This window comes from Mustela nigripes, chromosome 7, assembly GCF_022355385.1.
Source record: "Mustela nigripes isolate SB6536 chromosome 7, MUSNIG.SB6536, whole genome shotgun sequence".
Lineage (NCBI taxonomy): Eukaryota > Metazoa > Chordata > Mammalia > Carnivora > Mustelidae > Mustela > Mustela nigripes.
Window position 1 is genome coordinate 66,798,394 of NC_081563.1, and position 14,351 is coordinate 66,812,744.

General features: G+C 50.8%; 1 protein-coding gene across 1 annotated transcript in view; it reads right to left on the reverse strand.

The window, feature by feature from the left end:
• EML6 (EMAP like 6) overlaps window positions 1-14,351 on the reverse strand; it is a 274,904-nt gene that overhangs the window by 2,629 nt on the left and 257,924 nt on the right. Inside the window, exons 32-41 of the mRNA XM_059406072.1 lie at window positions 13,860-14,033; window positions 9,533-9,741; window positions 8,572-8,729; window positions 7,820-7,934; window positions 6,050-6,238; window positions 4,523-4,695; window positions 3,960-4,122; window positions 2,297-2,400; window positions 1,436-1,589; window positions 915-1,015 (exon numbers count right to left, since the gene is read on the reverse strand). Coding sequence (XP_059262055.1) covers window positions 915-1,015; window positions 1,436-1,589; window positions 2,297-2,400; window positions 3,960-4,122; window positions 4,523-4,695; window positions 6,050-6,238; window positions 7,820-7,934; window positions 8,572-8,729; window positions 9,533-9,741; window positions 13,860-14,033 — 1,540 coding nt within the window. The remainder of the gene's footprint in view (window positions 1-914; window positions 1,016-1,435; window positions 1,590-2,296; window positions 2,401-3,959; window positions 4,123-4,522; window positions 4,696-6,049; window positions 6,239-7,819; window positions 7,935-8,571; window positions 8,730-9,532; window positions 9,742-13,859; window positions 14,034-14,351) is intronic.

Consider the following 14,351-nt stretch of genomic DNA (forward strand, 5'->3'; position numbering starts at 1 on the left):
CCTCTCAGACCACTACAAATAGCTGGATTGCGGTATTGCTTCTTTATCCCCCTTCCCCCCTAACGAGAGTTGTGCTTAGGCTGAAATGAAACCAAAATTCATGTTGCCGTAAAGCCCTTCAACTATGGTAGAGGTGAAGAATGAGGTGTAGGGACAACCTCATCCTGCTCATCCACAATCCAAATAAGGAATGCCCTAGGAGGGACAAGAGGAAGGGGACTTGGAAATGCTGCAGAGGCTGAGGTCTCTGGAGCAGGCTGGCAGGGGTCCTTCCAAATCACTGGGAGGCCAGTCGTGCCTCACACTGAACCCTGGGCATGTCTTACGCCGAGCAGTAGTTAAGGTCAAAAGCAGCCCCGTCCAAACAGCTGGCTGAGGTACTGCTGCTGCTAACTAGCACTGGGCCTAATGGCTTCAATTCTCATCTGATCTCATGTAGAATCAGGGAACACCCGTGTTTCTTGGGGTGACTGAGGCTTGCTACTATTTTTAAACATCTCTTGGTTGGGGATGAATCATCTTAAGAACTCTGACGATCAGTCTGAAGTTAGGAGTTAAAAGACCTACGATCATACGCAAGGATGCCGTGGACTGTCCCCAAAGCAGCCATCTTGGGCCCCTCACCCCCACCAACCCCCACTCATTCCCTTCTACACAGCAGCGCTTGGAGTAACACCTGTGCCCTCCCCTTCTCACCAAGCCCCAGATAGCTCCACTAGGGTTAGAGTTTTGGGTTGGGAGTCATCAGAGACTGAAGACCATACTTGAAAAGTTTTTGTCTTCATTAGGATGGCAGCCCCTCCCTGTGATCCTGGGAGATGCTGAGCTGACCCCCAGGACACCTGATGTGGGGACAGGGAGACAGAGTACCAGCCAGGCCTGGAGAGTCCGAGCCAGGTCCGTCAGGGTCCTACCTGCAGTCATCTCCTCCAGTGCTGACCACATACTTGTCATCATGAGAGAAACGGATGTTCGTCACGTGAGCAGAGTGGCCAAAGTAACGCTTATGTTTGGCCTGTGAGCAAAAGTGAACAGAGACAGCTGAGAGACTCTGCCCCTCCCAGCAACCACAGACCACTTCCAGGACTCCCATCTCCCCTCCCAGAATCATCTGCACTCCTGTCCTTCCCATTTGGCCTGGACATCTCTGTTAGCCAGTCTTTCGCCGACTGGCTTTCCCTTCCATTGTTGCCCAAGGTGGACGATTTGTACACCTTTCATCCTCCTCTCCCCACCCCCAGGCTTCCAGGCCCTCCCCTCCAGAGGGAGGTGAAACAGTTAGGGGTCACCAAATCTCTACAGGGCCGGAACAAGTTTCCTCTTGTTCTAGGTCCTAGAAAGCTGTCTCAGTGCGGCCCGCACTGCCTGTAGCCTGCAGAAGGAAAGAGCCCGGAGGCAGTGCGGGGAGTGGGGGGCAACGCCAGAGAAGACTCACAAATTTCTCTGTGCATGGAAAGTCAAAGAGCTTCACTAGCCCAAAGTCATCTCCGGTGACAATGTTGAGGCCAGCATGGGTCACACAAGCGCAGTTGACGTCAGCCTTGTCTGCATTTCGTGGCCAGATGCCAATGACTTCATCCCCCAGAATGCTATTTGAACAAGCAGAAGTGTGAGAGGAGACAGAGGAAAGGCTTCCGGGAGTCAAGCATCCTCTCCCAGGGATAAGAGGGAGAGAGGCCTATTTGGCATTATTCGCTATGGTCATGTGGCTCTTCTGTCTCCTCCCGCTCTGTGCACTTACCTTCATTCTTAACTGTTCTGCTCTGCTGCAGTCCCTTCCATCCCAAAAGGAAAGTTACCCATCTTTGATTCTCTCCCTGGTCCCTCTAGTCCTTCCTGACTGGGGGCCTGCTGGGGCACCTTCAAGCTCACAGCCTGGTGGCGTCCTTTCCCTTGAACTGCCAAGGCCCTCCTCCTCAGCTTAAGTGGCCTTGGTGGCTGCCCAGTGCCTGCTGGTGAATGGAGGGCCTCCGGGTGTTGCATGACAGAGTGAGCTGCGGAGCTGAGGGGAGGCCCTGAACCAGGAGCTGGAAGACCATTTCCCATGGCACTTGTTGGGTGAGGTGGGGCCCTGGGAAGATTGCAAAAGGAGGTACTTTGCATTTCAAAAGCCCCAGTCGGAACAAAGCACTGGACCCTAGAAGCCTTCTGCCAACAACCACCCCCACCCTCAAAGACAAGACATCTCCATCTCTGAGCTTCTTCACATCCTGGCCATAAGCCAACTTGGAGATGGAGCCTAGCACAAGAGACACCCTTGTGACCTTCTCCTTAAGAAGTGTTTTCCTCTAGTCACCTTGTCCAGGAGGCCCAGGTGATCTTCTCGATGACCGTGGCTTCAGTGACCTGCTTTCCCAGGGGGACCTCATGCACCTGGCGCTTATAGGCCCCTGTCGACACCTGTAAGCAAAAGGCAACCCTGTCCATCAACCATCTCTCCAGTTCAAAGGACTCCCCTTTCCCCAGGACTTTTCAACAGCTTTTCAACAAATCCAAGTTCAGCCTGAGGCTGCAAAGCCCATGGTCAACCTGCAGCAAAATTCACATGAGCAGGAAGGACATTTTCCCATTCATTTTCTGGCTTTTTTCCCAAGTCCTAAGGCGGTGGTTCCCCAAATGTGGTTTCTGACCAGTAGCAGCATCTAGAAAGCTGTTGGAAATACATACTCCTGGGTGCCTGCACCCGACACTTGGAGAGTGGGGTCCAGCAATCTGTTTTAACAAAGCCTCCAGGGGATGTCTGATGCTCCAAGTTTGGGAATCCCTGTTCTGAGAAACAGGTCCTTTGGGACAGAGATGGGCGAGTTTTCTCATGGACAGCAACTGACGTGGATGATTTTTAAAGCATCTAGGACCTGACCCTTTCTTCTATGGGAATAGTCTGGGGGAGAGAACCATCTTCCAGAAAATCTGCAGCCCCTTCTACCCCTGCGGTGTCTCTAGCCTGGCCACCCTGGGTTTTTGTGCTGTTCACGGAATGTTGCTGAGATCTTCCCCGCCTCAGGGCCTTCATACAGATGGCCCGGAAACACGTTCCCGCCTCTCTTTGTTGGCTAACTCCTCCACATCCCACAGACCTCAGCCTAAATATCACTTGTGTGGCGAGGAAGTGAATCTAAATTCGGCGCCTATGAAATGCTCCCACAGCACCCCATACTTTTTCTTCCCAGCACATAATCACGATTTGTAATTATACGTATATTTGGTGATGATCTGTGTACCGCTTTTCTTCTCCATTACGGGGCAAGCTCCAGGAGAGCTGGGAGCAGGCCCACTCTGTCCACCCGAAAGCCTAACATGGCGCCTGGTCCAGTAGACGCTCCACCGATGGATGGGTCCCCTCTCATTTCACGGCAGGTGTCCACTCCAGGCCAGCTCCCTAACACCTAATGTTTGTCCAGAGTGCTGGCTAAGACACCATTCTCTTTCCAGCTCCAAGTCCCAAAGGTGAGGCCTCTCTTCAGCCCTTCCCACCCGTCTGTTCCCCCAGGAGAATGAGGAGCCTCCACTCCAGGCCCAGAGCTCAGGTCCCCAGTGTGGACGGGCCACGCTACCCCAGAGGTGGAATTGAAATGAATAGAGACAAGAAGCCACAGGGCTTGGTGGGAGAAGTGGATTAGGGCTTCTGCTGTCTGCACTTCTTACTGAAGGACACTACTTCTTAAAACTCTAGTCCTTCAACATTCTTAAATTCTCTAGGCCTCTGGCCTTTCCTTAATAAAGTCGGGGGAAAGTAACAGGACAGAGGGGGTTCCTGTGGAGAGGAAGTCAGGGCACAGCCCAGCGCAGAGGCACTCAGCTACCATAAGCCACCGCCGTCGTTGCTGTTGCTGATATTATTAGTATTAGTACTAGTACTACTACTACTACTATTATTATTACCATTATTATTATTATTATTATTATTATTATTATTATTATTATTGGTTGCCCTGGAGAGCAGCAAGGCTGGAACATACCTGGATATATCTGCCATCCGCCGAAAAATCCATCTGGATGACAAAACTTGGAATATCTTTGCAGTAGCCAATGCGATTCAGGCTTGTGCCTTGAGTGAGGTCATAGAAGTCAACTGTGTGTTCTGAAGAACCAACGGCTAAGAATCTGCTGTCTGGGCTGATTCTAGAAATGGCAATCCGAGAGCATGGTCAGTGAGAAGGGCTGTCCGGGCTGGTCAGGCGTGAGGTCTGCGCTGGGAGGAGCCTCCCAGGTTCCCAGGAAGGGAGCTCTCCCTTCCTGACTCACAGCTACCTTCTCTGACATTCTAGGGAATTCAGCACTTTCTCTGGGTCCACTCCCATGGCAGGAAGGAAACGGATGCAGCCTTAGCATGGCATGTATGGTTTTTACTCGGTAAAAACCCCCATGGTAGTTAGCAAAGACATGGCTGAGCGCTCACCTGGGAGTCTCCCGCCACAGCCGGCGCTGAAAGGGTCCCCCTCCCAACCGGCTCTCCAGCCCAGCCCTGCCCCTTCCAGAGTGGGAAACGCCATTCTCCCTGCCCAGACCACCTGCTATGTACCTGATATCTTGGATAGCAGATTTCCGGTCTCGTTTCTTCCCCCAGACTTTGAGGCTGTTCACCAGCAAGATGACGAACTCGCCATTCTTCATGCCGATGGCCACCATCTCCCCGTCAGGGCTGTAGGCCGCACACCTGGCCGCGTGGCCCAGGTTCACCTTGTTAAGCAGCTTCTGCGTGGACACAGAGGAACTTGCCCTGAGCCCCCGCCGCCTGGGCTGGTCTCCCCGGGGAAGCCCGCCCCCAGGCCGGCGCGCTTGGGCTGCCCCTGCTGCTGCAGGGCCTCTGGACCTCCTGCGCCTTCGAGAAGCCGAGGCGGCCAGCATGCCCGAAGCAGAACAGCCCGGGAGACAACACTGGGCAGCGCTGGGTGAATTCTTCCCTAAGGGGCCTGGGTGGCGGTGCCGTGGGCTCCGCAGGGCGCCGCAGCTCTACCGAGGGTGCCGGTGAGCCGTGAGCCTGGTCGCCTTCGGAGCAACCGGCCCCGCGGGCTCCGACTGGCCCCCGTCCTGCTCAGGGAGGAGAGTTGGAGCTTCGGCGCCTGGCGGTTCGAATCCCGAATCCTGGCTGTCACTAGCCAGCGCGGCTGCGGCAGTAACTCCCGCGTGTCCCCTCGGAAAGAAGGCGCCGACACTGCTCGGCCGAGTAATTATGACCCTTAACGTGACCAGAACGGCCATGGTTCGGCTCTGGCATACCCGTTCTTTCATCCTTATGCCAAAAATAGGAAATGTTGACTGGCTATTTTGTGATGAGCCCAACTGTTGTAGTTTTTAGAACGTAAGTACTTGTTTTACTTATTTTTTAATTTTTAAAAATTTTTGAGAGTGAGAAAGAGACAAAGTGTGTGAGCAAGCTGGCGGGGGTGGGGGGAGGCACAGGGAGGGCGTGGGGAGAGGGGCAGAGGGAGAGGGAGAGAGAGAATTCCAAGCAGAGTACTCCATGCCTGGCATAGAGCCCAGTGTGAGGCTCAGTCCCACCACCGGAGGATCACAATCTGAGCCAAAAGCAAGAGAGGGACGCTTAACCCACTGAGCTTCCCACGTGCCCCTAACTACTTGTTTTAATACCAGATAAGATTTGGTAACAATAATCCCCCACCCCGACTACTCTGCTGTTTTTTTACTCAAGATGAATTTTTTAAATTTTTCCCCCCAAGCTCCAAGAGGAACTTTGGTGGGATTTTGATTGACATGTTCCATTTGGGAACATCAGATGTTTCAAATCATTTTTAGTCTTCCCTTCCAGGAGACACATATCTCTTTATTTTTAAGGTTTTGTGGACTTTCTACAAGAGAAAAGTAATTTTCAGCTTATTCCTCTACTATAGCTATGGATGGATATGCAGCTACCCATCGCTGCACTGGGTGTGTGGGGGTGGCCCTTTCGTTATTAAGCTTCCTAACATAATCGCTGACCTGCCATGTCCCCCATCTCTGGCCTGACCCTGGCCAAACCTCGCCTCCCTCCAGGCTCTGGACAGACCCACCTGCGGGCGTCCGAGCCCAGGCAGAGAGGGCCCCTCACCTTGTCAGCCAGGTCCCAGATGCGGGCTGTGCCGTCGTTGCTGGCAGAGATGAAGATGTCCTTAGAGGGGTGTGTGGCCAGGCCCCAGATCTCCCCTTCCATGTGTCCATCAATTAGGATGTTGGAAGCAGCATTTTTTTCACCAACTTCAATTATTTCTCCATCTTTGGTTCCTACTAAAATTTTTCCCTGTTGCAATAAAAACATTAGAAAGAAGACAAATACTGTGTGATCCCACTCCTATGACGTACTCGTCCAAGTCACAGAGAAAAGTCAATGGCGGTTGCCAAGCGCTGGGCGGAAGGGGAAAGGAGCGTGCGCCGTTCGTAGGTACAGAGTTTCAATTCTACGAGATAAAGAACGTTCTGTGGGCGGCTGGGGGGAACGGTTTCCCAGCAATGGGAATGTACTTACTACCGCTGGACAGCCCACCCAAAAATGGCTAAAAGGGTAATTTGTTATGTTATCTATTACTTTGCCACAACTTAAAATGAAATAATTTTATCATCTACTCGATATCTAGTGGGTGCTCAATGGGCAGACAAATAGATGAAGATAGGTAAAAAAGAAGGACAGTCTTTTAAAATACAGATTTTAAAAACTAACTTAAGAACACAATTAGAGCAAACGAGGGGATTGGCTCTGGTGGCAATGGTACTATCAGGGGATGGGCTGTTCTGTTGTGAACTCAATCGTCTATCCTTAGTCACCCCCTCACTTTTCCTGTTCTCCCTCAGCCATGGATGAGAGCATCAGCAGAGCTCTCCATCACTGGGTCTCTGCCAGGACATTCCACAGACGGCAAGCTCCACTATAGAGCTGGGCAGCCAGTTTCTGCCATTGGACAGCTCAGGTTCTTCCTCGTCTCTCCCTCACACTGAACAAAAACCATCTCCACATGACGTCCAGATTCTGGGCCTTGCTCTGCCTTCAGCCTCCCAGATGTCTCATTACCCTAGTGGATGACTGCCATTGATCTATTTAAAAGCAAAGCTCTCAATTCCTAATTATGGAGACCCCAAGTCATGTCTGCCCTTTTTTATGGGGAACTTCTAGAAACCAAGTTCTTAGACTGATAATAATTCAAATTCAAAAATATAAACAGGGTATAAAACAGAGGTTAAGATGTATTTTCAAGGACCTCAGAATTTCTTGGGGAATTAAAAAAAAAAAGAAAAGAAAAGGAGAAAAGGAACCCACACATCAAGACTAAGATTCTGACTTGTCAGCTCTGGATAAGAGCCTGGACATACCTATTTAAACACAACACAACGCAACACAACACAAGACCAACAACAAAAAAACCCACCCCTGTAGTTTTTTCTGATACTCAGCCCAGGTATGACTTGAAAAGTCATGACTTTGAGTCACAGTTTGATGGCCCCTTCCTGCCCATGTAACTGTGGGCATAGGCAAATTATTGACTATCTCTGAGCCTATAGTAATATTATCTGTAATAGCAGGAACTACCATCCAGCGAATGTGGCTATGAGGCAGGCATAAGGAAAGGCACCCTGCATTATAATGCATGTGATCCTCACAACAACACATGTACCAGAACAGAGGGGCTAAGTAACAGACCCAAAGTCACACAGCCAACACTACTCAGAAGTGTTGGATTCTGCTAAGACAACTCCCCCCAGCAGGGCAAGTCCCACCTCAGAGGCTCATTTTAAGGATTCAACAATGTAGCACGGGGAACGTGTCAGGCTCAACTATCACTTGGCCCCCAGGAAGACAGCTCGGGGCAGACTGGCCCAGCCCACTCACTTTGCCCCGGCACACAGAGCGCACACACTCCACCAGCTGTCCTGTCTCCAGCTGGAAGGCCCTGCAGCGCTTCATCTCCTGGTCCCACAGCTTCACAGCACCTCCTTCTTTGGTCCTAAAAAGGATCAAGAGGTACTTAGCATGATGGGCCACGTCCTAAGACTTGCCTGTGACACCCTAGGCCCCCTGCCCCAACATCAAGGTCACAACCACTGGGGCCCAGCAGGACAGACCCTCCAGGGTGGCCTCTTTCTCGGCCCCACCCCCACCGATGGGTGTTTACAACCTTTTGGACTGGCAGGTTTCCTAGAATACTTTCAAAGGCTGCTGAGGTAGAAGGAAAGAGAATTGTAGTCCAAAAAATCAAACCATGTTGTTATCTGATCAAACACGAAGGGAAATGCTTCTCTGTTTTTCTGCTTTACTCTCGCGTCTCTGTTCCCACGGGAACTTCGCTCCCCTCCTCCCCATCCTCCCGTACCCCAGAGAGCTACGGAGACGAACACGTGGGGATCAGCACAGCTGCTCCGGTGGACCATGAAACCACCTCTTCCCGCCTCTGACCTATACTTCTGAAAGTTTTGACCTAGGGTCCTCCTGGAGGAAGGGGAGACTGATCTCCCTGCTGCAGAAGAAAAGAGGAGAGAATGAAAATTTGCATTCTCTCCCAGTGGGCATTGCTTCTGGCACTCTCTCCCAAGACAATAAGACAATAAGAGAAAACCAGCTGCCCCAGAGGAGTTTCAGCTTACGGCCGCTCTTTGCCACCAGTCACTATGAGTCCATCCCGAAGGGTCGTGTACATTGTGAAGACGGGGCCTGTGTGTGCCTTGGCCACCAGCCGGATGAGGAAGTGGTCCTTCCACACGTAGACGTCTCCATTGATGGCACCCGTGAAAGTGAGGTTGTTCTGTAAACAAAGGGACACCTTCTACACCAGGACACTCGTAGCCGCTCTCAAGAGGGTCCCCTCCCAGCCACCTGCTCCTTGCTTGGGGAACCAGAGCTAGAGAAACACAAACACACGCTCAAATTGACCCTCTGTGCTAAGGAAAGGCAAAAGACTCGACAGGAGATGACCATGAGGCACCTATGATAAAATCACCCAGCCCTAAAATTCACTTTCCTGAGTTGCTTTGGGGCATTAGACTTCCCCATGTGCATGTCTGCATGTAAATGAACTTCCATCCTGGGGTGGATACATCCCCAGATGACTACAGAGTAAGGGGTATGGGGCAGGACTCCAGCCAAACTTTCCCGGGCTCGTGAACAAGGTGCAGAACCAAGAATTGGCTAGGTTTCAGAATGTCCCCAGGGGAGCCTGCACAGCCCACACAAGGGGTCGGTTGGGACATGTGTGGCACAAGAAGGCTAGGGGGAAGCGGGAGGCTGTCCAGGGGGCCATCGTTCCCATGCCCTCTGCACCTAACCCGGGCCTGACAGGCTTGCAAGTCAGTCTGCCTCTACAATGATGAAGCTCCTGCCCTAAGTGACTGGGGGGCCTACGTTTTGGAATGAATATTTTGAGGGGAAAAATACAGTCAGCTCACCTGGCTATACTAAGGAAAGGGAATAATGGTTGCAAGTGAGCCAATAAAGGAGAAAACGGGGAAGTAGCTTTCTTGTTTTTTGTAGCTTCGTGCCTATAGGTGCCCCCCATACCCATGCCCAGGGGTCAGGGTCCCCTCTCATTAAGCTTTTGCTGGAACTCACAGCACCGAAGGCCACGGAGAGCATCGTCTGCATCTTGGCAGCCTCCATGGACCCGATGACCCCCTTCTTGTAAAGCAGGGCGCTGCCTGCCAGGGTCCAGAATTTCATATGTTTGACCCCGACAGACACAAATTGGGTGTCTGAGTCGGGGCGAAATTCCACCACAAAGATGCGCTCCAGGTGACCCCCTCGGCTGGCAACCTTGGCACCTGTATGGGTGAGAGATTCTGATAAGGGGGCGTCCTCCCACACTCTGGCCAGGCCCTGAAGCACAGCTCAGGATGGCTCTCCAACCCAGCCAGGCCCAGGGAGCACTGCAGATGTTCCTTCTTCCTCAACAGCACCCGCCTAGTCTCAGACACTGCTCTCAAGGTGGAAAAGAAAGAGTCTGGGAAATTTCCAGAGCACCAGTGCTGCTAACACAATCCCCCATCCCACTCCACCCCCACAGGCCACATCTAGGCACCCATGAACACAGCAGGAAGGGATGGCCCCAGGGTGGAAGCTTCCAGATAAGAGAAAAGGGCAAAGGACACCCTTCATTTCCCCACCTCTGATCTCCGAACCCACCACAGGATTCCCACCCACTGGCAGTGGGAATGTAACTGGAGACTCCCATGCCTTTAGACAGTTCTTTATTTCTTCCCAAGATTCTCTGCTTTTACGTTCTTCAAAAAAAAAAAAAAAAAGGCCTTTGCATTCCTTTTTCTTTCATGGTTTTTGGGTTTAAAAATTCTACGTTTAATTACTAGTTGCTTCCTCAACCCTGTTTATGTGTTTGACTCATATGCGGGGCTTTAACATTTGTCCTCAGACAGTCCGAGCTCCACCATTTATTGTTTGAGCAATTTTGGGAAAGTTATTTGAACCTCCTGGTGCCTCAGTTGGCTCATCTGTAATTTGGGGATAATAAGCACTCCCATTTTAGAAGGTGTTGTGAGAATTAACATGTCTGGGACAAGTGAAGCCCCAAGAGCCAAGCTGGGCACAGCAACTGTCCCGGGAGCGTCGGTGGGTGCTGTGGCCATTCTCCCCGCGTCGGGTCTAGACCGGCCAGCTTCTCTCAGCCTCCAGCTCTCACACACCCGTTTTTACCTCATCATTGCTCTTCAGCCTTCGAGTTTTTAATTTTTAATTTACATTTCTTTCCATTTTCTTCAAATTTATTCTTAATGTTTTAGTTTCAATTTCCTCTTAATTATCTCCTCTTCCTGTTTACTCACATGTATACTTTTTTCCTCCTCTTCACTTAACATTTAAAAAAAAAATTCCAGTACAGTTAACAGCCAACGTTCTATTAGTGTCAGGGGTACAGTATATGGATTCCACACTTCTGTACATTTCTCAGGGCTCATCACATAAGTGTACTTTTAGTTCTCTTTACCTGTTTCACTGTCTGTTTGTCACACGGCTCTCCAGCAGAGTGGCGGTGCTGGATTCTCGTGCAGCTGGGCCTGTGGCCCTTGGCCGCGCCCTCCAGGAGGAGGCCCTTCCCAGGAGCAGCAGGGGGAGACCACACAGTACCACTCAGGGCATCGGTCTCAAAAACACGTACTTCCCTACCTAGGGCTTGGAGGCTTGAGAACTCCGGTTCCCAAGGATACCATAAACTAAGTTAAAAGACAAATACCACAACGGGAGAAAACATTTGCAACACTTACAGGACAAAGACATATCGTGAGCGATCAGTACAAAAACTACACGTCATAGGAAAACACGAACAACTCTCCCTTCTCCAGCAGAAATAAGGTTTGAAGGGCTGGATTACAGCCGAAGCAATACACATGGGCTGCCAGGGAGATAGAGGATTGTTCTCTGTAGTCATGGGAGAAATGCTGTTTTACTTTGCACCTTCTTCTAAGCCACTGTCTGTTTTTTTCTGGTACTTACTCCACAGACCCTTCTAATTGTGGGGATGCCTGTGTCCCACCTTGCCCTGGCTTCTACGTTGCTCAGAACAAGTTTCATTTAAGTATCAAGGACCTGACAACGTGCATTTTATATAATAAGCTCATTTTGTACTCAACTTTGTTTTTTAACTACACACACACACACACACCCTGAGATCCACAAAAACAGTCCTCCAACAAAAGAATAATAAATAATATGCTCTCTAATGTTAAGAAAAATGTAGATAAACTGCCCTCAAAACTGTATCATCTGTAAACAGGACTTGAAGTGAAGGAAAAACCACACACAATCGGCTCAGAGGAGCTGCTGGTTGGTGAGACATAAGATATTCTTACTGCTCAGAGCCCTTCTGCAGACACCCAAGCGCTGGTTCCAACAAAGTCATGGGAGAAAGTTCCCCAAGAGAAGGCTTCTCTGGATCATGTTTAAATGCTTATTTCAAAGTCCTGGCTCTCCTGGTCCCCTATGTGGAGGTCAGAAGGCACCCCAGGTGAGCAGGAATTCGGCCTGGGGCAGGGCCAGAGCAGGGGCAGCCCAGAGGGACAGATGGCAGAAGGGAGGAGAGTGGGCCTGAACTAAGAGACCAGCCCGCATGTCGGGAGGCCCGACAGGATGACTCTCTTCCCAGGGACTAGGCAGACTTGGTCTTGGCCGCTGCGGACGGCAGCGTTCCTGCTACAGAAGAAAGGCATGATCAAACATGTCAGGCCCTCGCAAGAAAGGGCTTTATAACAGATTTCCTGCAGCGGGTGGGCTGCCTTGCTTGTGAAGCGGCGTGGACCAGCTGGCTGCCGGGATTCGGCGGAGGAGGGGAGTCGGCCTGTCGGGAGGGAACCTGCACGGACGACTCCACGCGGGGGATCCGGACTGGTCCTTCCAGTGCTATGAGGCTAGGAGTCTATTGTTTAATACCCTCAATGTCTCATTGGGGGCTGACGCTATTTAAGAATGACTCGACATGACAGGAAATGAAGCTGCATCCCCAAAACATAGATTATGGGGCCACTTGGACACAATGCACTGAGGAACAAGAAAATGAGCAATGGACGGGATAAGATGAACGAGTCTCATCATAAAAGTCTGCAGCCATCAAAAGAAATGAAATCTTGCCATTTGCAATGACGTGGATGGAACCAGAGGGTATTATGCTGAGTGAAATATGTCGATCAGAGAAGGATAATTATGATATGATCTCCCTGATATGAAGAATTTGAGAGGCAGAGTTGGGGGTTTGGAGGGTAGGGAAGGAAAAAATGAAACAAGACGCATCAGGAGGGAGACATGTGGTTGGGTTATCGACATTGGGGAGGGTATGTGCTATGGTGAGTGCTGTGAAGTGTGTAAGCCTGATGATTCACAGACCTGTACCCCTGTGGCAAATACTACGTTACACGTTAATTTAAAAAAAAAGAAATAATGCAGAGAGATTCCATGTATCCTTTGCGAGTTTATCACCATGGTGGCATTTTTAAAAAACTACACAATGTCACAATCAGGATGTTGGCATTGATATAATAAAGACAGAGAACAATTCTATCAATTAAAAAAAATTTAAAAATAAAAGTCTGCAGGCTCCCAACCTCTTTTTCTCACATGGGGGCTCAGGAGGGATTGGAGCTTAGCTCCCAGCTCTTTCTAGCTCCCTCCATGGGGAGGTGCTGAGATAATGAGCCTCTAGAAGCCCTGAATTGGAGAAGTGCCACCTCTGTGCGTGCCTGGCTCAGCGTGCCCCAGATACAGGCTGCCGGGCTGGAGACAGACCTCATTAATGTCCTAGCTAATTGGATCTGTTCTGCCAACCTGAGAATACACTTGCAAGATTGCACATCTTTGATTCTAACATGAACATAAATTTAGTAGCAGCCTGTGTGTATGTGCGTGCGTGTGTTGGGGAAAGGCAAGAAAGAAATCCTATTACATTAAATGTAAACCTTGATTATAAGGTGAATCCCCATTTCAAAAGAGTTAAAAATGCAAAAAAAATTAAAAAATAAAAAAATTTTTAAAAAGTGTTTCTGAGCCCACAGTGGTAAAATCGTGCTCCAGTTCCTGTAATAAGGCAACCAGGGTGACAAGGCTGCAGTGGGATCTAGAGGTCACGGAGGGACTGTCAAGGACATGGACATTTTGGTGGGAAGGGAGTTAGGACTGAGATGGAGGCGGCCACGGTCTTCCGCCTGAGGAGGAAGGCTGCGAGCAGAGAGTACCCACAGACCCTTCCTCGACTGGCCAGGACTTCCCTGGCCATAAGGCCCAGGGGTCTGACAGGTAGTTTCTCCGGGATCCAGAGACCCTGGTTTCTGCCAACCCAGCAGCAGTGCCCACGTGGGCTTTGGAGTGAGGCCTGTGGAGGTTTGAGCCCCACACACACCATAAGCAGGCCTCCCCAACAGACAGACGGCCTAGCTCCTTTTACCTTCTTGCCAACGCCAGACGGTGATGGTGTGCTCGGGGTCCACTCCCACTGACACCAGGAGCTTCCCGGTGGCACTGAAATTGATGTAATTCACCCCTTTCGAGTGGAAGCACCGCAGCATCGAGAGGGTGTGCTTGGTCATGGCGTCCCAGATGTGGATTGAAGGCGTCGTCCCTGGATGTGTGAGGCATGACACAGAACTGAGGCTGGAGAGCGGGGGGGCTGGGGCCACGCTTAGGTTCACCCCCTTTTTAAGACCGGTCTTCAGGGTTTTATGGTTACTGGGCCTCACAGACCTACAGCCTGACCTGGCCAGCAGTGAGACAAGACACAGCTGCCGTGCTTTTAGAGCCGGGGGCCTAGGGGGCATCTGTGTCCAGCACACACAGTTGTGGAGGGGTTCATACAGAGGAAACTGGTGAGCTCAGCGATCTGTATCTGCAGTTTCGCCAGATACAATCAGCAAACGCGACAGTGACATGATTCCGCTGT